The 27,802-nt window shown below is 47.7% G+C and overlaps 1 protein-coding gene across 1 annotated transcript; it reads right to left on the bottom strand.

Annotated features, from left to right (window-relative positions):
- Window positions 1-437: 437 nt before the first annotated feature.
- ST6GALNAC1 (ST6 N-acetylgalactosaminide alpha-2,6-sialyltransferase 1) lies at window positions 438-27,802 on the bottom strand (the record flags this gene model as incomplete). Its single annotated transcript, XM_080629250.1, is given in 14 exon segments — window positions 438-625; window positions 1,004-1,095; window positions 2,268-2,357; window positions 2,907-3,010; window positions 3,396-3,534; window positions 3,877-4,048; window positions 4,242-4,410; window positions 9,256-9,877; window positions 20,022-20,039; window positions 20,041-20,118; window positions 21,120-21,206; window positions 22,642-22,819; window positions 27,566-27,619; window positions 27,733-27,802. Coding segments are annotated over 14 exon segments (2,061 nt in total).

Raw genomic sequence — 27,802 nt, 5'->3', positions numbered from 1 at the left:
ACCCAGCTCCAAGACAGGCACCACTCATGGAGAGGATCACCCAGAACAGAAGTAGCCCCAGCCTGTGAGGAGCATCTCCTTGCAAACAGAGAAAACCTGGATGAAGATGCATTCTACGACACTGGGCCATATGCTGCCCAGAACCACCCTGGAATCTTCTCTCCCAATATCAGGGCCTACAACCATCAGCAACAGTCTGGCAGCACAGCCAGGTGGGACTTCTTTGGTGGTGTGCTGCATTTTCTTGCTGTTCTCCTGGTCTGCAGCATTTGCTCATTTGTAGAAGCATTGTGAGAGAACAGAGGTGCTGAAGGAGACAAGCATCTTTGTGGGCATGAAATGTGCCTGGAAGCCCAGAACTAACCTTAGCTATGGTGGTCCCCTTCTGTTCGCAGAGAGGTGGCAAGATCCCCCAGGCAATGGCCCTTACCACACAGTCAGGATCTCTGGTAAAGCTTCATGATGTTCTCATCGTGAAGCTTTTTCCACACCTGCTTCTCTAGGTTGAAGTCGTGGTTGGTGTAGAAAACCAGACGTTTCCAGTCCTTGTCATAGTAGTGATCTGAGTACTTCTCGTGCCCCTCCGTGATGTAGCCATAGGCACTCACTTGGGAAAGATGGAGGGCTCACCGAGGAGAGGCAGTTAGTGGAGTACAGGACACAGTTCCCAAATGGAGAGGGAGCACAGGACAGGTGTCAATCGGGGCTCCTCTGGGTGATGCTGCAGGGGGGTCCAGAAGGACCAGACTACAAACACTGGCTCCAGAGAGCCTGCTGTCCTCTCCCTAGGATGCAGGGTGGCTCTCAGCAGTCTTCACATCCCCTGTGTGAACTATCTTGGGGCTGTTTCTCTTCAATCTGCTCCTCCACAGCTGACAAGAACCTATATACTCTCAAGGCAGGTGGTAAGAAGGGTTGGAGCCATCCCTGCTCTACCTTGCTCTCCTGCCTCCCCTTCCAGACATCACTGAGTGCAAGAAATATCGTGCCCTTACCTGACCACAGAGGTGGAGGGCAGTCAGCAGCAGGAAGGCCCCTGTTGTGGGTCTGTAGAGCTTCCAGTAGGGCTTTCCCAGAGTTTTAGATTTCAAAAACCTGCAGCAGGAGAGCAGAAAGCACAGAGCAGTTGCTGGGGGGAGGTGGTTCAAGCCAGGCCCATCTTGTCCCCTTGTGTGGCTTCTTCCCTCCTTGCAGCACTCTGGGGCCATACAAGGCATTTCAGACAAGTCATGAGCATGACCACGTGTGGGTACTGCTGCGTGGCCAGCCTAGAATGCTCCATCACCTGCACTGCAACCTAAGCTCTGCTCTACCCCAGCTTTATGGAAGTGGTAGGTCTTGGGGCAGTGGGGATATAGAGGGGGATTAAAGGATATGGTATGTTCAATCCCATTCTTAAATCTGTCTTTAGCCTTGCAGTGCAGAAGTGTCTTCGAAGCTCACTAATATACCCTGCTCCCCATCCACAGTGAGGGGTGAAACAAGGCATAGGAAAAGTGCAGAGGCAGGTCACAAATCCACTAAGAGCTGTGGTGGTTTATGCCAGCAGTTTAGAAAGGTAGGAGTCCACACGAAGGCAAAAATAGCATTAGAGTCCTCTTGGCCTTGGAAAGGAAAGCAGGGAGGTGCAAGCCATCTGGCACCACATTTGTCTTCTCTCAGAGAAGGCATAACAGCACTCAAGGAGACTGAAGGGTAAACACAGCCAACGCAGGGCACCACAGGAGCTCTTCCTGCATCTCCTGGTCACGTGTGGCCCACGATTGGCAGATCTTCCAGGAGGCTTGTGAAAAGGCTTAGAGATGCAAACAACAGCCAGGGCAGGCAAATGGGATACTGAGGAAATGCCTGTTACAGTGTTTGATGGCACAACCAGCCTCTCAAGTCAAGAACAGATCTCAGAAGAGCTCTTACAGAGCCCTCCTCCAAGGTGCTTGAGCACTGGGGAACAGGAAAGGTTGGTCCTGAATTCTGGCACTTTAGCAACACTTCCCACATCTGAAGTTGCCATTTGCATTAATTTTGGGATGCAGAAAGCCAAACTATCCTATGGCTGATGCTTCTCCAGATGCTGGATGTCTACCCACCACTAACACCGCACTGCAGCACCACAGAGAACTCTACCTGACTGCACCCTGGTGAAGCTTACCCCCATCCTGCTGGTGTGGCTAAGCTGCAGTTACAAGGGAGTGAGTCGGCAGAAGAGAGCCCAGAGATGGTGCTGGCCAGAAACAAGCCACTGATGGAGCACATAACCTCCAGCTCACCTGTTCTTCATGTACTTGAGGAAATCAGGGTGAACCACGAGGTATCTGTCCATCGTGAAACCTTCCTCAAATCTCTCCTGGGGCCTCTGCCTAAGGACAGGAATGGGGAAACTCAGGACAAGCTCTGCTTTTCATCACAGCTGGAAAGCACCAGCCCTGATACACTTGGTGATAACAGAAGAACCACAAACACTTCAGTTAGTCTCTATCATTTCCCAGATCATGACCAGGCCTCCATAACCTGTGTGCATTGCAGAGGAAGAGATCAGGCAGAAGAAGCAAGAACAGAAGACAGGAATATCAAAAGCATGTGTGTGCACAGACATTAATTGGTGAAACCAGGCCTTCATCCACAAGTAGGCCACTATGTATGGACACCAGACCAGACAACAGCATGTGTTAATCCCAGAGGACCACAAAGCTTTCTCCAAGCTCTGGCCACACATCATTGAAATCAGGGAAGGAGGTGTATCAATTACAGCAGTGCTCAGAGCGGTGGAGAAGGAAGATACTTCTCCAGACATTAAGCTGGCTTTCTCCTGGCCTGCAACTCAGCAGAGCTAAGCACCGTCGGAAGGAGAAGGGCACAACAGAGAGCTCCACACTGAAGGGTGCAGAGGTGGGATTAGTTTGTTTTACTCATAGTGGTTCAAGAATCCTTTCCTGATGTTCTTGTTCAGCAGAAGAGCCTTAAGCCACTCATAGTCTCTAGCTCCCTTCAGCAAGTGAATGTATTTGACATGCTAGGAAACAAGTGAGCATCACAAATCAGCACAAAATGAGCAGCACAAGAGATACCCCTTAAAAACAACAAGCAAGCAGGCATCCAGGCTCACTGAGCTTCTGAGACCCACATCTTTAGTCTGCAGCTTTTAACTATCCCACAGGAGCAGAATGGAGAAAACATCTAACGTGTAGCTACTTCCACATACCAAAAGGCTGGGGCAGGACTGATGCAGGTTCCCACTGCAAATACTCACTCAGAGCCACATCAGTGCAGGTTCCCACTGAGCTGAAGTGTTGGCTCAGCCCCTTTGCTCCTCATGCATGGCAAGATCAGAACTGAAGGCCACAGGCTAACAGCATCCCATCAAAGCTGTGCATGCAACTAGCATGGACCTGATTTACTTTTCCCTGTGGGATGTTGCTGAAGCCTCTGTGGCCCAAGATGTGGAGAGAGGACACCAGGGAGTAGGCTGTGAATCCATAAAAGGAGGTTTTTGTTCCCACATCTTTTTTGTAACCTTTGATCACAGCCCCACTCACCCTAGCCAAGGGAATCAAACAGAGAGGCCGAGTTAGCAGGTGAGCAAACCCTCACATCCATGTTCCTAACAGGAAAAGACAGCATGAGTCTGAAAGAAGGGATTATTAGGCCCATTTTGAGCTACACCTCTTGACCTGAAGGAGAGCCCCTGCTTTGGAGATGGTTCTTTATGGCTCATCTGTGAATCCCAGGCCCTTCCTGTGTGTTTATGAACTTTCTAATTCCTTTTGGTTTTTCATCAGTCATGTTGGCACCTAAGAGTCAGTGAAGTTATCCAGCTGCAGTTATCTGCTAGCCACAATAAACTGGCTATATATCTTCTAAGAAAGAAGCCTGCCTTACCGGAAGATGTAGTGATGGGAGTCAATCTCCTGGCCCATCCCAGAGTTATTCAGTATTCCTCCATTCCCCACGACAGCACAGCTGATGCATGTTGGCTTGCTGCTGGTGCTGTCGGCCAGGAGCAGCTGCTGGTGGGGATTTGGGGGCAGCAGGGACATCACCTCCTTCACCACTAGGAAGCAAACACGGTGGAGAGTTAGCATTAAGAACCCTCGGGATGGAACGATGAAACCACCAGTTTCCACCACAAGATCCACCTAGCCTGATGCCTCTGACAGGGAGATGCTGCAAACCTGCAGCTACTTGGCATAAGATCCCTGTTGGGAGTTTGATGGTCCCATCCTGACGTGTCCTGAGGGACTCACATGAATAATTCAGCTCCATGAAGCCATAGGGAGGTGCAAAATGCTCCAGGCAGTCCCATTCACTGTCACTGAAGTATCTCTTGTCTGTGAAGAGCATGATGTTGGGCAGGAAGAGATCTCGCAGCCAGTCAGACTTGGCAGCTTTGGCCTTCACTGATTCAGAGCAGGTCTTGAATACACCAAAAAGAAAACAATAAGGACTGATTAGCAGGGAGCTCATGAAGCTGAGTGAGCACCCATGCTTGTGGCACTGGGGGTGAGGATGGGAAAGAAGTAGAGAAACTCCAGTGGTACATCACCCATTCCCCTCAGCGTTCCCATCACTGGGAACATGAGGCATAATTTCACCATTACATCAATATCTAGCTGGTGGAAAGTCACCTACAAGGAGCTAGAGTGACTCCAGCTCTCTAAGACTTCCCTCTTCAGAACAGTAGGCCTGTGATGCTCGTGTTTTACTGGCTCTGGGCCTCAATAACTGATGCACATTAATATAACAAGTCCATCAATATAATAGGTCTAACCTCAATACACCAAATGAAGCTAGCAGTCCCTGCTGGCAACATACCTCTCAGGGCCCTGGCCTCAGAGCACACATAAGCAAACCCAAGGAGGAACATGTGAGATCGAATCACCACTATCACTCCCTTTAAAGATAACAGAAAGCGTGCAAACAACTTGTTCAGTGTCATAAATGAATCACAGAAAACCGTGTAGCTGAGAAGGGAATCCCAGCCAGCTTCTCCTCTCTAACAAAAGGGTTTCTTTGTAGCTGGCAGGAGTTAGGCTGTGAGTGCAGATGAAGAGCAATCAACTCCACTTTGTAGCCTTTCTTAGACATCTTTCCTTAATAGCTCCTGTAATAGCTACTGAAAGACAAAGCTGGAGACCAAGTGGACTCTATGCCCAGCTCAAATTCCCAGCAATGACCACACTGCATTGTCAAAGCCTTGCTGTGTGCTCCGCAGCTGACCTGGGTTCTCTGCTATGGGTGAGGATAATTCGGTGACAGCCTGAGGAGACAGTCCTCATTCTGCCTGTCACAACAGGATTGCAATGGGAACATTGTGGAGGGTTTCATGTTGGCATCATTTCAATTCCAGCACATTTCACATCCAGAGACAGGGACATTTCCTTCCTACTCAAGCTGTACTTTGTACTGTCCAAGGCTTTGTACTTCTTGTGCCTCCACAGCTAGACTGGACCAATACCAGAGGAAGTAGGGAAAAGCCTGATCATGTAGGAAATGAAGGAGGTGGGGGTGCTTCTACTCACTTCTCTCTGCAGAATTAGACATCAGGTTCGGGAGTGAGACCCAACATGTCTGGATCCATAGACCCACTACAGACTCTTAGTGAAGGGTCCTAATCTTCTCTCTTCCATCCTGAGGAAGGGTTTTCCCCACTGCTCAGCTGTTCCGCACACCCAGATGCTCTGCAGCCTCAGTGCTAGATGTTCTCTGCTGCCTGCTGTGAACTGCTGCCTCCCATTTCCCTGCCAGCTCCTGCTCTGCACTTCTGAGGTGGTTGCATGTGCTCTGCAGCTCATCAGATGTGAAGATGGGAACATCTGGGAGTTGATGAGCAGGATCCTGGTGACCTAATCCCACTGTATCTACAGGCAGTAGCACTGGGCAGGAGGGGTGAGGTACCGTCTCATGTGGCATACACACTCTTAGCCATGTAATTCACCCACACCCATTTGTGGGTGCCTCGAGACCATGGGGAGCCCAGGAAGAAGGATGCACATCCTGCACCACAGACTGGATCATCTGCCAGTGACTCAGTGAGGCTGGGCCAGGTCACGAGCTCAGGCCTTTAACAGCCAAGTTCTGCACGTAACAGTCACAGATCTTTGGATAACAGAGGTGTCCCTGGAGAGCTGCTCCTCTCAAGAGGCTACACTGCAGCCATCAGCAGAGGAATGGCTTGCACTGCCAAAAGGGGCAATGGGGAACAACATGAAAGCACCACAAGGGAGAGAGAACTCAAAAATGAAACATCAAACCAATAAAGCTCATACATAACGGCTGAGGGACTGGGGAGGCTGGGGGGGGGTTCAGTCTGGAGAAGGGAAGGCTCAGGGGGGACCTGATCGCTCCCTACAAGTGCCTGACAGGAGGATGGAGCCAGGAGGGGCTGGGCTCTGCTCCCAAGGAACAAGGGATGGGACAAGAGGAACCGGCCTCAAGCTGCACCAGGGCAGGTTTAGATGGAGCTGAGGAACAATTCCTGCCCCAAAGGGTGCTCAGGCATTGGAACAGGCTGCCCAGGGCAGGGCTGCAGGCACCGTCCCTGCAAGCATTCATACAGCATGGAGACAAGGCCTCAGTGCCATGGGTTAGTGGTGGCCTTGGCAGGGCTGGGGTAAGGGTTGGACCTGACGAGCTTAAAGGGCTTTTCCAACCTCACTGATTCTGTGATTCTATGATCCACACATGTCCAGGGCACCCTGGGGTTGGGGAATGGGATTAAGCTTTCAAGAGTAGCCCCTGCTCCACTGGGAGAGGTCTGAGCAGAACACCATGGTGCCTGCAGTGCTGACAGTCCGCTGGAGCAACACCTACATTGCTCCTAGTGCCACCACAATAACACATGGCAATGCAGGAAGACGGTGGCACTGAGACTTTAGAAAGGCAAATGACTCATCTAAGACCACTGAGCTAGAACAGGCACTCCTGTCTTCTGCTCACTGGCCTACACTCTCCCTCCTCTCTGAGTACAAGCAGTGTGTAAAGGCCATTTACACCCATGTATAAAGACCCTCCCCTCAATCCAGAGAGCCTGTCCAAGCCTTCCAGAAACAGGACTGCCAGGGAAAACTGCTCTGGGTAAGCATTACAAAGAATTACCAGCATAAGATGGGGGACAGAGACAGTATTGTGTACCACAACCAGCCCCATCTGCTTGCTGAGAGCTTTGCTAGAGTTTACAGCTTCCCCAAAGGCCCCTGTTCCTGGGCCTGAGTAATAATGAGATGCTCAAATTTCATTTTAAATTAGTTCCAAACCCTCATAGCTGCAAAGGAAAGGTCGAAACTATGGTCAGAATATGAATCCAGTGCAAAACCAGAGCAGAAAACAGGCTTTCAATTCCACGGCTGTTAGGACAACCTGATGGTGGGCACCACACTTACTTCTGGAAGCTCACATCAGTAATACAACCTACGCAGGCAGAGGTGATCCCAAGAACAGAACAGCACTCCCAACAAACAGGATCTGTAAAGAAACTTTAAAGCTGTAGCTGTGCAAGTGCTGCTTGACAGGTACAACTGTATCATTTGAGGTTCTTCGTTTTACCTCTGCTGTGCTGACCAGGCCTTCAGGAACAAAGAGGAACAAAGTAGGGCTTGCTGAATGCCAGATCTGATCTGAATTACCTGCCCTGTGGTGATGATGATTCAATGCATAGCAAGAAAATCCTAGATAGCAACCCAACATGCTGGGACCATCCGAGTTGTGGAGCTCTGGACGGGGAAAGAATCTGCCTGCTCACTATGGGTGCCTACATATGGGATGGAAAAGGTGAATTGCAACAGCTGAGAAAGGCTCTCCTCTTGTTGATAGTAAACCACAAGAACAGTAAAAAAAGTTACTTTTTAACCATCATTTCTCTGTGGGGCACACCTACACATAGTTGAATTTTTGCCAATATTGACAGAAAACACTGAAAATGGGAACATTCCCCACCCTACTGTCTCCAAAGCAGGCAGGTACATGCTTACCAAGCCTCATCTCACCCTTTTTCTTTGACCTGACCTTAAGTTTGACTTCAATACAAGTGACTAACAAAGCCTCCTGTGTCCCTGCTCACCATCACTGCCAGCATCATTATTCACAGCCCAGACTAGCCCAAGTGTCACTGCTGCCCCTCTGCTGCCAAGGCTTGTGACTTGCTCTGGTATGTATGTGCTTAGGTGAACAGGTGCGGGGGGACATTCCTACTCCTGTTCCCTTACCGTGACCCGGCTTGTTTTCTTTAGCTGGGCGGCATAAACCAAAGACCAAGGCACTAAAGAACTTCTTCCTTATACCCAACCTGAACTTCCCCTGTTTCAGTTTGAACCCATCACCCCTTGTTCTATCACTACAGTCCCTGATGTACAGTCTCTCCTCAGCATCCTTGTAGCCACCTTCAGACACTGGAAGCTGCTCTGAGGTCTCCACACAGCTTTCCTTCTCCAGGCTGAAAAGCCCCAGTGTTCTCAGCCTGTCTCCATACGGGAGGTGCTCCAGCCCCTGATCATCCTCGTGGCCTCTGGACTTACTCCAACAGCTCCATATAGTGCTCCAAGTGGGGTCTCACAAGAGCAGAGTAGAGGGGCATGATCACCTCCTTTGACCTGCTGCTTATGCTCCTTTTGGCCTAGTGTGAGGTGTCCCTGCCTGTAGCAGGGGGTTGGAACTGGATGATGTTAAAGCCCTTTCCAATCCAAACTATTCTATGGTTCTGTGAAATCTGAGGACTGTAAACCTGAGTCTTCATAGGAATGCAGATGTTCAGATTCTCAGGTGAGAAATGGGACACTTCCATGAACACTGCCATTTAGTGCCAAACACCTAATGCCTACCCATAGACTGACACAACTCCTTAGGGTGCCACATCACAGAGAACATCTACCCTGCACTGTGTGCCTAAGCCCCCTATGCCCTTACCAAAGCATCTGAGAGTGGGACCACCTTGTAGCACCTCTAGAAGGACAGATGCACCTGATCCCCTGACGCACCTGAGCTCCAAACAGGCCTGCTCAGGCTGACTTTCAAAGGAACCTATGGAAATGTGGGCAACTGCACTAAGTTCCCACACTGCAGGACAGTGCAGGACTGCCCAGGCTGAGTCATACACATAAAGTCTCCCCCTCTGGGTTCAAACAGCACCTACATACCAGTAAGCTGACCTACCAGCTCAGAGATCATCCTTGACTGCAATGGGCTCACATGCCCAGGGGACAAGCAGGCAAGGAGGTCAATAGGGAGGCATCATTCCTGGTGAACACACATGGCCATCACACCTACCCATGGTGGAGATGAGTTGTCCAGTAGGTACTGGTCCTCAAAATCCCACTGCGGCTCTGACCTCAGCTGCTTCTTCTCTTTCACTGCAGCAGCCTGAGGAACGGGTCTTACAGTTTCCACTGATGCAGGAGGTTCTTTTGGCTTTGTTTGGTCATTGGATGTGTTGTTTTGCTGAGCTCCCTTCACCCCAGAGGATAGTTTCACTGCTGCCTTCTCCTTGGCTCCCTCCACACTGGGAAGTGGTTTCACTATCATCTTTTCCTTGGCTTCTTCTACCCCTGGGGCTGGTCTCACTGTTCTTTTGTCTTTGTTTTCCTGCATTCTCAGGACTGTTTTCACTGTTGTCTTCTTGATTCCCTCCAACCCAGGGGCTGATTTCACAGCCACATTCTCCTTGGCTTCCTCCACCCTGGCAACTGGTTCCATCATTTTCTTCTGCTCCTCCCTTCCTTCCCATCTTGGCATCTTCCCTAGCATATCTTGTTTGAGCCTTGTGATGTCTCTCCCCAAAAACACCTTTAAAAAGCTCCTGGAATTCCCATTGTCAGGACAGTTTAAATTCTGTTGCTCTTGGGTGTCCACCTGCTGCATATCTGGGGCACGTCGGAAAATGCTCAACTGCCTGAATGCAATCAAAGGAAAAGCAGATACATCACACACACCTTCCACTGACCACCAAACACCTTCCAGCCATTTCTCGGCTTTTTACTCTGAGCCCCTCTCTGTGTAATCACTGCATATGACTACCACACTTGGAGGACCTGCCCTGGCAGCTGCCATTTCGGCAGGATCCTGTATGAATTCAGTTTCATTTCCAACTTTGCCACTAAAATGTTCTTCAACTTCCCACACCATTCTGGCCTGAATACCACCTATCTCCTCACTAAGCAAGTCATCGAGGGTACACACTCCTCTTTCAGCACTTGGCTCATGAAGCATCCACACTGGCAGGAGCTGCAAAGCAGCACAGAAGAGCTTTGCCCTGCACTGGGCAATGTCCCCAGAGCACTGCAGGACTGTTTCGGAGCTCCTGGGTTCAGGACATGGCACACACCCCGTGAAGGCAGCCATCTGGCTCTCGCTGCCAGCAGAGCCAAGTGCTTCAGTGACAGAGCACGAAGTTCTTCCAGAATTCAGTAAAGGAAGTCTAACAAGAAGTGTTAAACTTGTTCCTTTACCATACATCAACTTCTTGAGCATTTGGGGTCGCAAGGCACCTTTCCCTCTCCTCCTCCCCCTCAGTCAGCTAAGGCAATGGCGTCACACAGCACTTGTCAAGTACAAGTCTTAAGACAGGCACTTTGAAGCTACTAAAATACACTCTGAAGCTTAAAACTGTAAAATATCTCCATTTTCAGTGATTTCCTCTAATACTGCAGCTGCCCTGTTGCCTGATTCAGAGGCCCAGGCAGGTACAAGGATGCCATAGGAGTATACAGCTGCCAACAGCATAAGAGCCACCTGCAATAAGCCTGGGCTGAAACCCAGGATAAAATATCAAGGCAGAAGTGATGAGGATTTGTCCCAAACACTCATTTTTATCTGCACATGGCTGGAGGGTGGAACAGGAAAAAGGAAGGTGAACAATTGCTGCAGCTGAGCTTTTATGCACAGCAAAGCTTTTCAGGATAGATCAGCAGAGCTGTGGCAGGCTGATTTCATCCTCTGCATGATGGATTTGCTTCAGAGAGCTGTGGATTGCTTCTGAGGTGATAAATGGAAGGGGGGGAGAAGGCACCTCTGCAGACAGCAGGCTGCAGATAAGAGTTCAGAGTGGTACAGCATTCATTGAAGTCATTAGGAAATGATCAACTAAGAGGCTTTTAAAACTCATTTTGTATGAGATAAATACTTGAACCTTTCCAATGGGATTTCTGGAAAAAAGATGCTGTGTCAATGGCCTATCAGTTCTTCCTCCATCTCTCCTATAATCATTAGCCACTTTCAAGCAAGTCTGCAGCAGTTGCTTTCTATCACAGTGCTTCACGTATAAACTTGTGTTGCTTTTTATAGTCTAAGAAGAGGAAAGATTTTATATACAAAGTCTAAGGAAAAGAGACATTTGGGAAGGTAGCACAGGCAGAGCTTAAATCCCTGCATGATTTGCTGTTGTAGTTTTAAGATGATGTTTAAAATGATGGTGAAATGAAAGGGCAGAGAACCAATGAAACAGGACAGCATGAGAAGCCACCCCGAGTCCAGACTTTGTGCTGTCTCACAGGGCACAGGTTTCATCCCCGCTCTATTACACTTTAATTACAAACACTGTGCCAAACATAGAGACCAAAGTGTAAAACCAAGGGCCCATCACATCCTGCAGGCAGACCCACATGGCTACACAGGACCCTGCTCTCCTGACCAGCATTTTCCATCCAAATGGTCAAAGCAGCTCATCAAATTCCAGAGTCCAGCTGGCAAACAAGTGCAGCAGCTCAATGACATTTACTGTCATTTCCCTCTCCATTTACAAAGCCTGAGGACAAATAGAGGATAAAGCCATAAAAATGCTGCTTGGTGTTTTCTACCTTACACATAAAGGCACGGAAACAGAACTGACCCACAGATAACAACATACAGCTCAATTTATTTATAATTTAATATAATTTATCAATATAATTTATCAATTTATTTAACTTGCAAAATAGGGACATTTGCTCTCTCTGAAACTATGGCAAAACGAAACAGCTTCATGAATGGGCATGGCATGCCAGCTCTTGTCCCAGCTCTGCCACTCATGGACTCTGTAACAACTCACTTCACTTCCTTACATCTCCTTCTCTCCTTCCCCCCCATCTCCCTTGTGCAGATTCTGACCTCTCCAAACCACAGAATCATAGAATGGTTAGGGTTAGAAAGGACCTTAAGATCATCCAGCTGTCCTCAACATGTAGTCTCAAGTTGCTGGGCTAAACTCATACCACCTCCAGAACAGATGTAGGTGGTCCCAGCCTCTCTCCTCAGCACCAGCCCTGAGCTCCAGCTGAAAACTAACCCCACTAAGACAAGCCAGAGGAGCTCACAGGGAGAGCTGAGACGACATGAGGGCTGGTGGGGAGGCTGGGGCTTTCAATATACAGTTCAGGGCACCAACACATAGCCATGCCAGTGTAGAAAAGGTTCACACATCTGCTGTGCACATGCAAGGAACATTGCCCCCTGCCAGTGATGCTGGAGATATTCTACTACAGCCTACACTGCAATTCCCTCCACATCTAGTCTTGTAGGATTTACTTGACCATTTATATAAAGAATACTACAGATACTGCTCATCTCTGCATGACATTGGTCTCCCAGTATGCAGCATGTCTGCATTAGGGATCAGACGCTAAACTTGCTATGAACCTGAAGGTATCTCACCAAATTCAGTGTCCAGCAATGCAATCTGGACTAGGGCTGGATGAGGTCCTCTAGGAGCCACCAGGAAAAGCAAACACTGTGTAATGCCAAGTATGGAACCAAATCACATTAGTAAAGCAAAAGCTGCTTTCTTCAACAGCTACAACAAGGAAACACTAGAACTAGTAGTCCAGCAGAAGCAAGGTTCTGACTGTAGATCTTGCAGCACTGTGCTCTGATTGCATGCAACGTGGTCTGCTAAAGCAAAGTGGTCATCTAATTCTGATCAGAAGCGCAAGTTTCAGGGTAAGAAGACACAGAGACAAAGCAAGAGAGCACAGTGCTCTCTCCAGACAGCACATATTACAAGGAAGCTGGTCTCTTACCTGAAAATCCTTGTCTTTGACAAGCCAAACAAGGAACTGAAATTCGCAATGAAGATGCCAAGGTGCATTAGAACAATGAGCCAAATGAGGGCTCTGGGACCTCTAGGAAGCCTTCTCCTGAAAAACCTCATGCTGAGATGCCGCAGAGCACCAGAGGCTCTGCTGCTGCCCAGAGGTGCTGCCTGGGCAGTGCTTTCCAAAGGTGTGTTGAATGATGAGGCTGGTCTTCTCCCTGGATTTCCCTCCAACAACGTGCACACCCTTTCTCTCAACATTCCCAAACACTCTACACACAGATGCAACTCCTCAGACAAGACAGCAGCTTTGCACTGTTCCTGTCTATCAATCACCCCAAGCTTATTGCAACAGAGTGGGAAAGAAACACTTTTCACTGCAAACAGTGGAATTCCTTATATTTTCCTCAGTGAGGTTGGTCCAGCGTAAGAAGGAAAACCTTTAGCTTTAATCTGCTGGAAGCATCACTGGGAACATTTGTGTGAATTATGGAAGTAGCCATAATTACGGTCCAAGAAACCAGCTTTCCTACCAGGAAAGCCCGAGCGCTCAGGAAAGATTCTAGGTGTAACTGCAAAGAGATGGTCATTTTCTTCCTCATGCAGTAGCTACTTGTAGCTTCAATCCAGAAGCAATCCCTGCCCCCAAAAGCTGATAGCTAGATGCTCATCCATTTTAGCTTGTGATTGCTTTGAAATAAGCTGAAGCCCTTGAAAATCCACCATAGAACAGAAGAGTTTGTGTTTAAAGGCAGAACAGTGCTTGGGTAAAGCATTAGAGGACAGGGCTTAGAGTCAAGCAGTCTCCCCTCCCTAATAAAGCTGACCTGCCTTTAGGGCAACTGGAAAAGATTCAATCCAGCATTTCACTTGTCTGAAAGGTGCTAACTCCACCACAATCCACGTGCACTATTGCTGACAAACTTGTTACACAGGCCTGCTGCAGCTCAGGTTCCCAAGCTGAATCTCTGCTCTGAGCTGTGTGCACCCACAGCAGGAACACACCCTCTTCAGCAGCTCTTCTGTTTCAGCTCCCGGTCAAGCAGCCTCCAATACCAACACTAGGACTGATCGTTTACTTTCAGCTTTGAACCATCCCATCATTTCACAGGAACCACTGAGTGGACAGGAAATGACAGCTATGTCAGTTCACTGCTCAAACAGGACCTGCGTGGATTTGAGTCTGGCTAAGTACTAACATCACCCAGGAGGCTCCCTTGGAATTCAACTGGTTTCAAAGAAGCGTGTAACAGACCTGAATTTTTATTGCACATAAGATCAAAATACAGTTTAAGTGTCTTGTATCTGTGATTCATGCCATCATGGACAGACAGACAACTGCCTTCTACACTGCTGCCTTAGTCGGACCCTCGGCATTTGGCCTTTGTCCAAAAACAATCAGGTTTTGCCCATCAATTGTGTCAGTTAAACAAAGCTTCACTAATGCCACGTGCACATGAAATGCTCCAAGGGCTTTGCATTACACTTTATTTGAGCCATGAGCATATTCCAACCTGGGACATGTTGCTTCCCATTAACATACCCCTGACAACCTCTCTCCCCATCCCAAGTTCCACAATACGTATTTTATCCTCTCCTCTCCACGAAAATCAGTGCTCTGCCTAGAGATGGATCTTTGGCAGTGCAGAATACATCTCCCCAGCAGCAGAGGGAAAGAAGAGCAGAAATAAACATCACAGCCAGAGAAACACCTAGCTGTACTAGATGTAGTACACCTAGATGTAGTTTCACATGCTACAGCAAAGGGCTATTTTAACTCATGTGGAGCTGTGACATATTAACCCTGACATTTCAAGGGGAGATGCCCATATTGCTTCATATATCATTGCACAGCTCTTATAAAAAATTAAACCCAGATGGTTAAGTGGGTTTAATTGTTTATACTGTTACTGAATACATATAGAACTGAATGGAAGATGTTTGCTTTAAGTCACAGGCAAGCCAGTAAATAAATTTCACACTTACCTTATATCCTTCCATGCATCACAGCAAGAGCTGCAAGGATTTCATGTGCAAGGCTCAGCAGTAGCTGCGTTTCTTTACCATCCACATTTCCTGGCAAGTTACTCTGTCTGGATTTAAGTGCAAGACACTGGTTATCAGAGGACCTTGGAGACAAAAAAGAAACAGTAAGACAAGTTTGAAAAGCCCTTGAAGAAAACAAGGGAGGTTGTTAGTCCAGGGTACAACCCTGCCTCCGTCTACAGTAAAACCTTTCACTAGTGCTCAAACTGAACCTGGCATCAAAGGAGATCTGGTGAACAACCACAGGCACTGAGAAAGAGATCAGCCAAGGGACTGCCATACTCTTGGGCAACCCCTGTTAGTTCCATGCAGCTCTAGAGGTGGGATGTAGGTCTGGGTGTGCAGCACACAAGTAGAGCAACTCTGTGGCCACAAGAGGCAATGGGACAGTCTTACAGGAACAAGCATCAGTCTGAACCACTGATACCACCGATGTACAGAGCAACAGCTTCAGTTTAGCCTTCCTCTTGCCAGCCCTATGCACCTTCAGGCTCTCTGCTTGGAAGAAGCTGTTTGTATGTAACTACAAGGTTTATTTGTTAATCGGATCCTAAAGGGAAATTCTGGAGGCAGAAAACATTTTCCTCCAACCTCCTCCATATAACATTACTGCAAAAGCAAGAGCCACAAGGGATAGCAAGATACCTACAACCAGGAAGACAGCTTGCTTTGCTTTTAAGGAACTGGGCTGGCAATTGAGGAGAACATGTCTGTAGTACTCTGTGTTCAGGAAAGCAGGAATACCCAAATCCCTGACAAGAACAGTAGCCAGAAGCAGGCTTGCTATGCAAAACACAGAGCTTTGCACCTTGGTGTAAGAAAAGGAAACCTACAATAACTACCAAAACCAAAGCTATCAGGATACTGGCTTTCAGTTCCTTGGAGTATTATTTCACCATCCTTCTTCCCCACTGCTGAAATCAGTCTGTTGGAGCTGAGGCAGCAAGGCCTGAGGTCAGATTGGGAAATGGGGATGCACGGTAACTCCTCAGGGATGACCTGGTGAAAACTGAGGCCAAGAGCAGAGCTGCTCCCTTATAAAGCTCTCTAAGGAGTATGATTCCTGAGATACACAGGGCTCCGAGGCCAAAAGCAGGAAGCTAAGCCAGGACTGCACCTCACACAGGGGTTGGCAGCCTCTCAAGGCCACAGGCCAGATGCCAACCTCCTTTTCCAAAGTGAGGTTTTGTATGTTTCATTGGCAATCCTACCAGAAATCCCAGGAGATGCTGCTTCTCTCCTGGTGGAGAGACTCTGTGTTCACTGCTTCCATCACCAGTGCCCACACCAGAAGAGTTTCTATTTTGTCAGTGCTGTGAAAGTCAGACCTTTGGGGTGTTTTTCTTTATGCAAACTGCACCAGGGACCATCAAGTTATCTGTTAGCTCTTTTCCATCTCCAACAATCCATTTAATTCCACATCCACTTCACTACATCCTGGAGAGATAAAAGGCAGATTTGCCTTTCTATTTGTTTTGGGGTTTTTATTCATAAACAGACTTCATCTCCATGAGATCTTATACTGTGTGTGTTGTGGGTGTTGGCTGGAGCCCGGACTACGCCAGCAGTTTATCTGTGTGCAGGTTTTCCAGAGGGCTGTGGATCCAATCTTGTTTACCTGCCTGTTTCCTGTGTGCTTTCCACTTTCCCATGGCTCTGGGCTCTGGAATAGGGCATCACAAGATGTTCTTAAAGTACAAATCAATCAAGCTTCAAAGTAGTTCAAACTTGTCTTTCAGTGATGTCCACAACTAGTACTTGACTGGTAGCCTATGGAATAAATTGCTGCTAAAAAAGCTGAAGGTGTTTGGACCTGCTCATGGTATTTACTTGATGATATAAGAACTGAGTTAGTTATAACTGGGAGAGAAAATGAATGACATTGCCTGCAGGATGCAACTGCTCACTGGTCATATCTGTGGCTTAGCAAAGACATGGAAACATCAGGCTCTTGTTTTCCCCTCCCAGTTTCCAGTAGTCAGTTTCAGAAGCACATGACTTCAGGCTGGGAATCCAGGGGGAAGGAAATGACAAGAGCAACCTCAGCAACTTGTCTTGCTTTCACCAAACCTGATAACCCAAAACCTCTTAAGCTTGCCCTAATTCCACACTTACTTGCCATTGTGCAGCAAGTCCCTTCCCTTCTGCACCAAACCTTTCAAAATCACTGCACGCAGTGACAGAGCATTGATGGAGTCAAAGCCCCCACCTCTTCTGCTGTGCTTGTAAGAATATCCAGAGTTTTGTCAAAGAGAACTTTGCCAGGGGTGGGGAGCAGCTTATTGAGCCAGCTGATCTGTGTTTTGCCATGTCCCAGGACAGAAAGAGACAGTGGCTTTCATGGTGGAACGGTAGCAAGCCCCTCCTGTGTCCACACAATAAAGCTGCAGAGAATGCAGAACTTGGGGGTTTAATTAGTGCTGGTTTGTCTGCTTGGTCACCAACCCCACCCCAGCTACTGCCTCACTAAAGAACTGCCTTGAATTTATGTCGTGACAGCAGACAGCATGTGCCCAACCTGGAGTATTTCCCCTTGTTCCCCATGGCACAACAGGACCATAGGCAGGTCCTCCAGTCAGCTCCCAGGAGCCAAGGAAGGTCCTTGCCTGGAGCAATCACTAGAGGATGGGGTGGAAATGCTCTGAATTTGGCCGGGTGACATCTCTGGTGACTGCAACCTGCTTTAGTCCTTTAGTCAGCACATTCCCTACAGCTACAGTTGTTAACTCTGCATACAGAGTGAAGCAGAGCAAGTCTTCCATCACACTGCTTTTCTGCTTCTGGAGCTCCTCACCATTCACCCCATCCTAGCTAAGCTGCAACACTGAAGTGGCTCTGGTCCCAGCATTCCTTTCCCAGCTACACAAAGCTCACAAGACTGATGAGCCACTTCATGTAGGAGAATTAACAAAACCCCACAAAACTACACCCCCACCAACAATGGCTGGAAACTCAGCTGGAGTTAGAGGCTGGAAAGAACCAGGGCTCCTTTATCCTGCCTGCCTCAACAGCCTTTTGTCTCTGCATCCCAGCAGGAAGCCTAACGCATCTCCCAGAGCTGACAGATCTCTCCCAGAGCTGACAGATCGAGAGACAAGCTGACACCCCTTCAGGGCTGATATGGGTTGTGAGGGTTTTTTTTTTTAACTCTCCTTTAAAATCTGCTTGACGGAAAGGAAGAAAATATTCTGTGTGCCTTGACTAGGAATCTCTCAGAGAGCTGTTCCCCCAAGATGCAGGGCAGTGACTGCAGACAGGGAAGGAGGCAACTCATTCAATTCATGGCTAGCTGGCCTCCCATGGCCTCCCTGGCCTGCCAGGAACAGGAGCATTCTAGGACTCTCCACTGCTCCAGAAACATAAAAAAGTCACAAAGCCCAAATCCCTCTCCATTCCCCTGGCAAAAAAATGCAGGCAGATTATCCCAGCACTTCACATCTGGCTGGAAAAACCAAGCTCTGCACACATACGAATTACAGACTCACATCTGTGCAGGGGGCTACTGATTTTAGAACTAAGAGTGAAATATTTATTGGAAAAGGTCTTTCCCATACTCTTCCCATCCCTCTTGACATCTGGCAGGACAAATGTGCTGTTTGGCATCTTTGGGGTGAAAAGTGCTACAGGAATGCAAGATTTACATCTGCTTCTTGAGTGGTATAAATCATCATGTCCCCGACTTACACGTGGAAAAAATGTGGCCTCACAGTGCCTTCCTCTCTGCTTCTGACTGACAGATGCATCAGAGAAGTGCAGGCACATTTTTAGCTGCAAGAGTAACAAAGCCACAGGGTCCTGTGAGAGAAAAGAGATGGATTTACTGCTGAAAATCACATGCTTTCCTCCCCTTCTATTGTCTTCTATTTAACAGTTCTTTTCCTACTTTAGAGTCCTGTGCTCCCCCTCCTCCTCCTATCAACTACCTGAGGGAGGCTTTTGCCTTCCATGGAAAGAAGGCAATTCCTTGCCACCCCAGTTGCACAACACTTATCAACCTCATGCTGGGAAAACAGCAGGCAAAGTAATTGCTGGGCAGGAGAGCAGCACACTGTGCTATTGTAGTGGAAATGAGAGGTGCTTGTGCTGAGGAAGGGGCTGCCATTCTCTCCTTGGTCCCTGGGAGCTGTTTAGCATCTGATCTAAGGCTTTGCCTTAGATCTCCAGGAGGGACACTCCTGTTGCACAGTCTCAGCTGGGGCCAAGAGGATCAGCCAGTCTGTGTGTAATAATGCTGTGCAATGCCATTATCCATCTCCTGCGACCTGCACTTCCTAAAGGTGGTGTCACTCTGGCACAAAGCAGTCAGGCAGGACATACGCTGTGTTTGTTCCTAGCTCTGCAGCTTGCACCTCGAGCCTTGTGTCCCCATGCTTAGTTATCAAATTAGACTGTCAGGCCTACAACAGGCTGTTACAAGATGATATCAAATTCAGATGGTGTTCAGCCCTTACAGATCCTTCCTCTGTAGCAGGCATTTTGCACTCACTAAGACACTACTCATTCATCTAGAATGAGTTACATTGCAGAGCCACAAAGCCTGGAAGAAACATGTTAAAAGACCATGTCAGGCAGCTCCAAGCTTCAGTGATATCTAACCCAACCCTCTGACTCCAAACAGATTCAGCTGAGGCTCCTCTATCTTCCAGCATTTGAGGTTTCACTCCCTTTACTCCACCCCACCTTCCAGCTTGGTCAATGTTTGAGTTCATATTTACCCCTTGATATTGTAACTGCAAAGTAAACAGAAGCCCAGTTAACTAAAATCATTAATATCTTAAGAGTAAATGCACAAAACAATCAAGAGCAAGATGACACCAACTGCTGCATAGAAAAAGGACTGTGGAAAAGGACTCTTCCGGTTGTTTAATTGTGGGTGCTATTGTGTGAAACCATATGGTAAAGCACACTGAGAATCTAAGAGCAAACAACAAGCCCTTGGGTTTATAAACTTTATGTAATTTATCCTAAAGCACTTGCAAATCACCTGACTGTGTTTTCTTGTTGATACTGAAAGCCAGTCACTGCTGAGAGGGATGTGAAGAGCCATGCTCCAGCACCACACACTGCACCAGACAGTAGGTCTGGAAAGAAACAGAAAGGAGACAGAGCAGTAAAAGGCAGTTAATCACAGGAGAATTTAGCCAGGATGGAGCCAAGAATCCTGCTTTTGCTACACCGTTATCTTTCTGATTTCAGTTTCATCCAGACACTGGTGGCTCCACCACGACATCCTGTAAACCGTGACAGTTGAAGCCACAATGCTGCAGCAGCTCACAAGCTACTTGTCATGCCACTGCCAGTGTTTCACTGTTGTTCAGGAGGTCCATCTATTAAAAACATCTGGATATATCAAGTGCCCCCCAAAACCACATTAAAATAACTACAGTTTCATAGATGGAAGTTCAGGACTTTCCTAAAATACAGTTTCATTTGAGAATGAGCTTTATCTCACTAGTAACTCACATCTACAAAACACACATTTATCTTGAAAGAAAAAGATACAATCAGTGGCATTTTCCTTGTGGAATTTCACATGGTTTGCTATCTAATCTATCCTGGAAAAAAGAAAAGTCCCATCTTGTCATATGATTAGTCTTTGGGTTCTCTGTTATCCTGTAAAACACTCCATTGCCTGGGGACTGCAGCTGACTTGCAAGATAGCTCTTCTAGAAGGCCAGTGCCTTCAGTTGTTTACTGCTCCCTGCAGAACACTGTATTCAGCCAGCCTCTCACTTCTCTTCCTATCAGCATTTGACAAGGTCTGGCCTTACAAATTCAAGTAAACCAGAAGATTGCAGCTCCATTTCTGCATAAATAAACAGTGCATGCTTCACTAAAAAGTCCATTCACTGCACATGCCCCAGACACAAGTTTGTCTGGTAAGAACTCTGAAGTTTACCAATACAAAACTGGTATCTTGAGGCTGCCTGATCTTGTGCTGGGGACTGTGCACTAGGTCTACTCAGTCACACATACCTGGTGTACCTGCCTGCTCTGCTGACTGCACCCAAAGTGCCAAAATCAAGTCATGTTTGGTGGTCACCAGCATTACCAGGGTTTTCTGCAGGCCAAATCAAGTCACACTCCTGTCTGCAAACCCTTGCTCCCCAGTTTTATTAACTTGGTTTGGCTCAGAGCAGAGTCAAGGTGATCAAATTTGGCTTCAACACTGCAAGTGGACTTGATGCATGAAGGGGATGACCAGAGCTGGCAAACAACAGACCATCCTTACACCATTCCTTCCTATGTGAAACATGTCTTTAAATAACATACCTGTCAATACTGTCAGCTAAGTGCCCCAAGGAGCACGCAGCACTCCAGCCACCCCTCTCCAAACCTAGTTGCACACATGGCTCTCTTGTCTTAAACAGCCAAACAGAAAGTTTCCCACTGCTGACAGCAGGTTTTAAGAACAATGGTGTGTGGGACGGTGTGTAATTCCCTTGGGACATTTTAGGGAACCATGTCATCAACCCCCTTCCCAGCACTGCCCATTTAACAATGCAGTTGTAGGGCTGTTGAAACTGTCATGGTTGTACACATAAAACAAGAGCAAAGAACTGAGGCCAAACACTCCTGGATGTTCATGGGTAGCTTGAAACTAGCTGGAAGATTAAACTCCCTCTAAAAATTCCTCTCTGTTCCTATTTCAAGGTCTCTGGGTTCATACACGGTGGTACTCCCCTTCTCCACTAAGGTCAGACAGCTCTATCCTGCCACAAGGACAGCGGATGAGACACCAGAATTCTTTACTGCAGGACAAAGAAACCAGACAACAGAGGAGAAAGAATCAGCAATACCCAACCTCCAACCTTCCTGCAGCTCTGCCTGAAACAGAAGCCTCTTTGCCCACGCCAAAAGCCAAACTTCACCATTCCAAAGTTGATTTAAGTGTGTGGGTGTGATAATTTCAGCACAGACTGCACAGAGCAAAGCTGGGCTTCTATTTTCTCCAGCCAGTTTCCACTGGTCTTTCTATTGCTAATACCCAGGTAACACCCTGTGTAACTCATCCAATAGTTTCACATCCCAGGGGAAAAACAAACAAAACAAAGCCCATGGAAGAGGAACAGACAATATCTACCCATGCAGATCAAACCTGAAGTGCGTAAACACACACAGGGGAGAACTTTTAACAAAAAGCCAAAACAAACAGAAAGTTCAGAGATCAAGGGGCGAGTACCACACACAGACTGCATCTTGGGAGGATCTAGAAACTAGAACTCCTCCAGTCTGCAACATAGGTCTAACTTTCAGTACAAACATGAGATGCTTGGACAAGCCTAAGCAGCAATTCCAGCTCCTTGCAGATGTGTTTGCCCAGGCAGTGCTGCTTTATCATCCAGTCACATTTCCAGGAAGGCCCCCTTTAAAGGTCACAGTCATCTCCAATAGCAGCTGGGCTAGAATGCTTCTCCTCCAAAACAGCTTTCAAATGGTCCTGGCTGACATGAAAACATACACTCCATATAAATGGAGCGGCAGCTAAAGGAATTCAGCGTGACAAGAGGGATTGGAAAGATCCTTCAACAGGGAACCACTACCTTGAGTACAGCTTACAATAAGAGGAGGAATTAAGGCATGAACCTGATGCTGTAACTCACCTGAAGTCAGGAGTTACACGGGGGTTTCCACCTGCACTCCACAGGCTCACAATGGTTGTCAACAGCATCTGCTGCAGCTGACTGGAGCTTTCTCTGCACAGCTCCCCTCTGCTACCAGAATTTGGGGTATCTAGGTGCTGGAAGGAGCTGCTAGTCAGTGCTCTGATGCTGAAAGGAACTAAAAACATCAAAGTATCACCTTTCAGAAGTGACTGAACCAATGCTGCCATCTTCACTCACCACAAACTAATCGCTTCCACCACTTCCCTTCCCAGCCTCCCATTTCCTTAAAACCAGCATCTCAAGTTCATTTCTACTTCCATCAATTATCAGTAGCAGAATTCCAATGACTATGTCATAGGCAGAGCTTGCAAAACAGTTTCTCACAGTGCACAAGCTATTGTTGTTTCCTTTCCAATAAAAGGCTGTAACAGTGTTGACAAGGAAGACAAATGCAGAGGCAGTGATCCACAAAGTCCTCTCCTTCCTAAGGATCGATTAGATCTTTAAGACAAAGTTACAGAACAACACAATTAAAAGCTACAAGGACATTAGAACCATGTCCCATAAGTCACAAATCCTTATTTTTGATGTTATCTGATGCTATGCCAAAGCAAGCCAAATTCAAACTCAAGTCCTGGCCTCTAGAAAAGTGGCTTCATCAGAGGAATGTGTCTTCTCTTCCCCTACAATGAAGTATAACCACAGAGTGAAAACAAGCTTTTCCTCCAGTGACCCCTAGCGAGCTGACTGCACTTACAGAGCAACCAAGACTCATCCTGCAGGTGAAATAAAAGTTAAATTGTGAGGTTGGGGGATTGAAGGAGCTTTTAAACGGATTGTTTTAGAAAAACTCTGGTCCTGATCAGAAGGAATTGCTCAGGAGTTTTCCCATCTGTAGTCAGTCTTGGGAATGCTGGATAACAGGTGGATCACAACATCAAATCCCAGACTGGTTTGGGTTGGAAAGGACCTCAAGATCATCCAGAATCAGAATCCAGTTCCAGTCCTGCCACGGGCAGGACACCTTCCACTAGAGCAGGGTGCGCCAAGCCCCTGTGTCCAACCTGGCCTTGAACACTGCCAGGGATGGGGCAGCCACAGCTTCTCTGGGCACCCTGTGCCAGCGCCTCAGCACCCTCACAGGGAAGAGCTTCTGCCTAAGAGCTCATCTCAGTCTCCCCTTTTCTGTTTAAACGTGCAGGATTCGTGCGAGATTTGCTACAGAGAAAAGGGCTGTGCGTACCCTTGATTCTCTCTGAAGCAGAACCACTTGAAGCCTTCAGTCAGAGCTGCAGGGCCTCTCTGCGGTTTGTACAGAGCAGCAGCACCATCCAGCGGATAAACGGGACTTGCCTTTCCTCTCCCCATCCCCCCCCCCCCCCATCTCACATTTACCTGCATTTATCTACAGAACATGCCCTTTATAAACTTCCTTCCAGTCGTGAGCACTTTGGGACTGCATTTACATGAGCTCTGGGTAAAAAAATGTGAGCTGTGGTAAAACAGTGACAAAAAATAGCTCCAAAAAGAACCACACTTCCTACTGCCAGCAGCAAGTAACACAGCACTGGCTCTGTCCAAGTGTTACCTCTCCTTGCACTGCAGCTGTCATCTCTTCATCATTGTAGAGGAGTTAAAAGTGAGCCCAATGGACTCATCACACCTCACCCTTGGATTTTACCACTGGGAACAGCCTCACAGCCAGTGTGAGCACATGTAGAAGGCACACAACCCCCCCTGCCACACTGGTCCCAGTCCACATGGCCGGTGTGGGAGATGTGTGGAGGCTGCTTATGAACCCCCTGCATGATGTCAGTGGCCGTTTTACTTCTTCCTCCAGCAGCATCCCCAAATACTTTGGCTTAAAACCCATCACAATTCCCAGAGCAGATGTGACACCAGCCTCCCAAAGAAAATAAAACAAATCACCCCATTTCTTTGAGGCAAACAAAGATGAACCAAACCGTGTAATACCTCTTCTTTGTTGGTTTATTGTTCCCAGTGCCATGGAGCAGTTAACAAATGCCAGTGGTACACCGCATTCCCAAGAGCTGACCACACCGTGACTCACTCACTACATATACACATCCCAATGACTGCATTCCTGACCTACTTTGGGAATTAAGAAAGTATTTCAGACACATTTCCCCCCTTTCCAAAAGGGAGTGTCCCACAGCTATTCCAGAGCTGTTGGCTGGGCTCCAGTGATCACATGTGGTTGATGCACAGTAGAGCTATTCAAAGCTTAAAAAAAAAATCACAAGGAATTCCATGTTTTGCTCTGTTCCCATCTTAGCAAAAAGCCAGATTCAAATCCGCAGGACCAGCACTCCATCCCACTGCCTGAGCTTATCTTCGGGAATTCTTATCATCTAGTGCTGCTTTCACGGCAGGGGGCTGGAACTGGATGATCTTAAGGTCCTTTCCAACTCAAACTATTCTATGATTCCACCATTTTGACACTCAGTCTGAATACATACTCACAGATCAGAATCTCTCCAGCTTCCCTTGACATTTAGAGAGGACTCACAAGACGTTCCTGGAACATGTCAAAATCCCTGTAAAACCTCACCTTTGTGAAAGATGCTTCAGTCATCTTATTATGGAGAAGGAATAAACCAAACTACCATGAACTTGCCACAAACAGGAGGTGACAGACACCACTGCCCAGCTTCCCCCAGCACTGAGGTTATAGAATCATAGTTTAGGTTGGAAAAGACCTTAAAGATCATCCAGTTCTAATCCCTGCCATGGGCAGGGACACCTCCCACTAAACCATGTTACCCAAGGCTCTGTCTAGCCTGGCCTTGGACACCACCAGGGATGGAGCATTCACAACTTCTCTGGACAACCCATTCCAGTGCCTCACCACCCTCACAGTAAAGAACTTCTCCCTTATATTCAATCTAAACTTCCCCTGTTTAAGTTTGAACCCGTTACCCCTTGTCCTGTCACTACAGTCCCTAATGAAGAGTCCCTCCCCAGCATCCTTGTAGGCCCCCTTCAGATACTGGAAGCTGCTATGAGGTCTCCATGCAGCCTTCTCTTCTCCAGGCTGAACAGCCCCAACTTTCTCAGCCTGTCTCCATACGGGAGGTGCTCCAGTCCCCTGATCATCCTCGTGGCCTCCTCTGGACTTGTTCCAACAGTTCCATGTCCTTTTTATGTTGCGGACACCAGAACTGCACACAATGCTGCAAGTGAGGTCTCACGAGAGCAGAGTAGAGGGGCAGGATCACCTCCTTCGACCTGCTGGTCACGCTTCTTTTGATGCAGCCCAGGATATGGTTGGCTTTCTGGGCTGCGAGTGCACACTGACGGCTCAAGTTAAGTTTCTCATCAACCAATACACAGAATCCCAAGGGTTGGAAGGGACCTCAAAAGCTCATCTAGTCCAACCCCCCTGCAAGAGCAGGGTAACCTAGAGTACATCACACAGGAACTTGTCCAGCCGGGCCTTGAATATCTCCAACGCAGGAGACTCCACAACCCCCCTGGGCAACCTGTTCCAGTGCTCTGTCACTCTCACAGTAAAGAAGTTTTTCCTGATGTTCACATGGAACCTCTTACGCTCCAGTTTACACCCATTACCCCTTGTCCTATCGCTGGACATCACTGAGAAAAGCCTAGCTCCATCATCCTGACACTCACCCTTTACGTATTTGTAAACATTGATGAGGTCACCCCTCAGTCTCCTCTTCTCCAAGCTAAAGAGACCCAGCTCCCTCAGCCTCTCCTCATAAGGACCCCTAAGTCCTTCTCCTCAGGGCTGCTCTGAACCTCTTATGTTGGTCAGACAACTGCCAGAGAAGTGCAGGTTAGAAAAGGGCTTTAGGAAGATTTCTCTCTGTGGCCTTTATACAGTCCTTATGTATATCAAAAGGTGATTCACCATCAGAAGTGTGCGTGGTAAACAAGGTGATGCCTTCTTAACCCAGGAGATGCTTTTGCCACGCATTCACTACATAATTCTCTGTAGCATCCACTTACTGCCACTTTCAGAACCAGTTCTTGCACTTCCCACAGGAAACTATCATCTAAACCAGACTGCTATCTACAACATGGGTTTTAATTTGGCTTGCACCACTCTCATGGGAACAAACCAAATCTATTATCAACTCAAAGGCTGCGGATTTAATTCCCTGTCAAATGCATGTAGCCTGGACACAGTGATTTAAAGACATGAGGGAGGGACAGGAAGGTGCAAGGGCAGGAAGGAGCTCCGGTTTTAATGTTATGATAGCTCCAAAGCTGGTCTAGAAACTCCTATGTGCTCTTCTCTGGTGGGTATTATTAAGGAGGAGTTTTGCCTTTTGATTCATTCTCAGAAATATCCCCGAGGAATTTATCCAAAATATTTGACATAGTTTGGAAAAAACTCAAAACCAAACCCCATAACTCCCCTGAGCAGCACAGAAGGCAACACAAGATGGAAAATAACCTTGTAGGTGCAAAAAGCAGAGTTTGTGCTAGGTATGTGGCTACACTCTTTCCCATTTCCACCTATTCCCATTTCCTTCAAGGGGCAGTGGACACTTTCCTTCCCCAGCCATCACCTCCTCCACTACTAAAACTCCTTAAGGTAATTATTCCAGATTTTCCTTAGACCTGGATCGCTGGTGCTCAAAGACGGCCCAAGCTCAAATGAGAAATGAGAAACACATCCAGGAACACAAAGGATGCAGAACAAAATGCTCTTATTCTCAGAGCTGCCCAAGATTAGATGAAGACAACACCCTCTGTTGCTCACCTGCAGGCTCAAGAGTGATTGTGTGACTATAGTCACACTGAAGCACACTTCGTGACTGCAAGGTACCTTGACAAAGACGGACGGTGACCCGTTCCTGCCAAGCACGGCACTGCGGGCAGCAGCACACACTCTATGCAGCTTTGGGCACTTTTGGAGGGACAGAAGGCTCACCTCCCGGGGTGCCAGCACAGGCACATCCCAAACCCACCACCGAACACGGCTTTACTAAAAAACCCACGATCACCTCATCTCACTCAGTCCGAACCCACTGAAACCAACACCCTGACTTCAGTGGCTATAAGGGAAGCTAAAACCTACCACAGCTCATTGGAACTAACCCGCAGCCCCCGCCATCTTATATGAGGCGCGGCACCGCCTCACGCAGCTCAGGCGGCACGCAGCGCGCAT

The sequence above is a fragment of the Psittacula echo genome (assembly GCF_963264785.1).
Source record: "Psittacula echo genome assembly, chromosome: 14".
Classification (NCBI taxonomy): Eukaryota; Metazoa; Chordata; class Aves; order Psittaciformes; family Psittacidae; genus Psittacula; species Psittacula echo.
The sequence above is the reverse complement of the archived record's forward strand: the minus strand, read 5'-3'. Positions and strand labels throughout refer to the sequence as shown.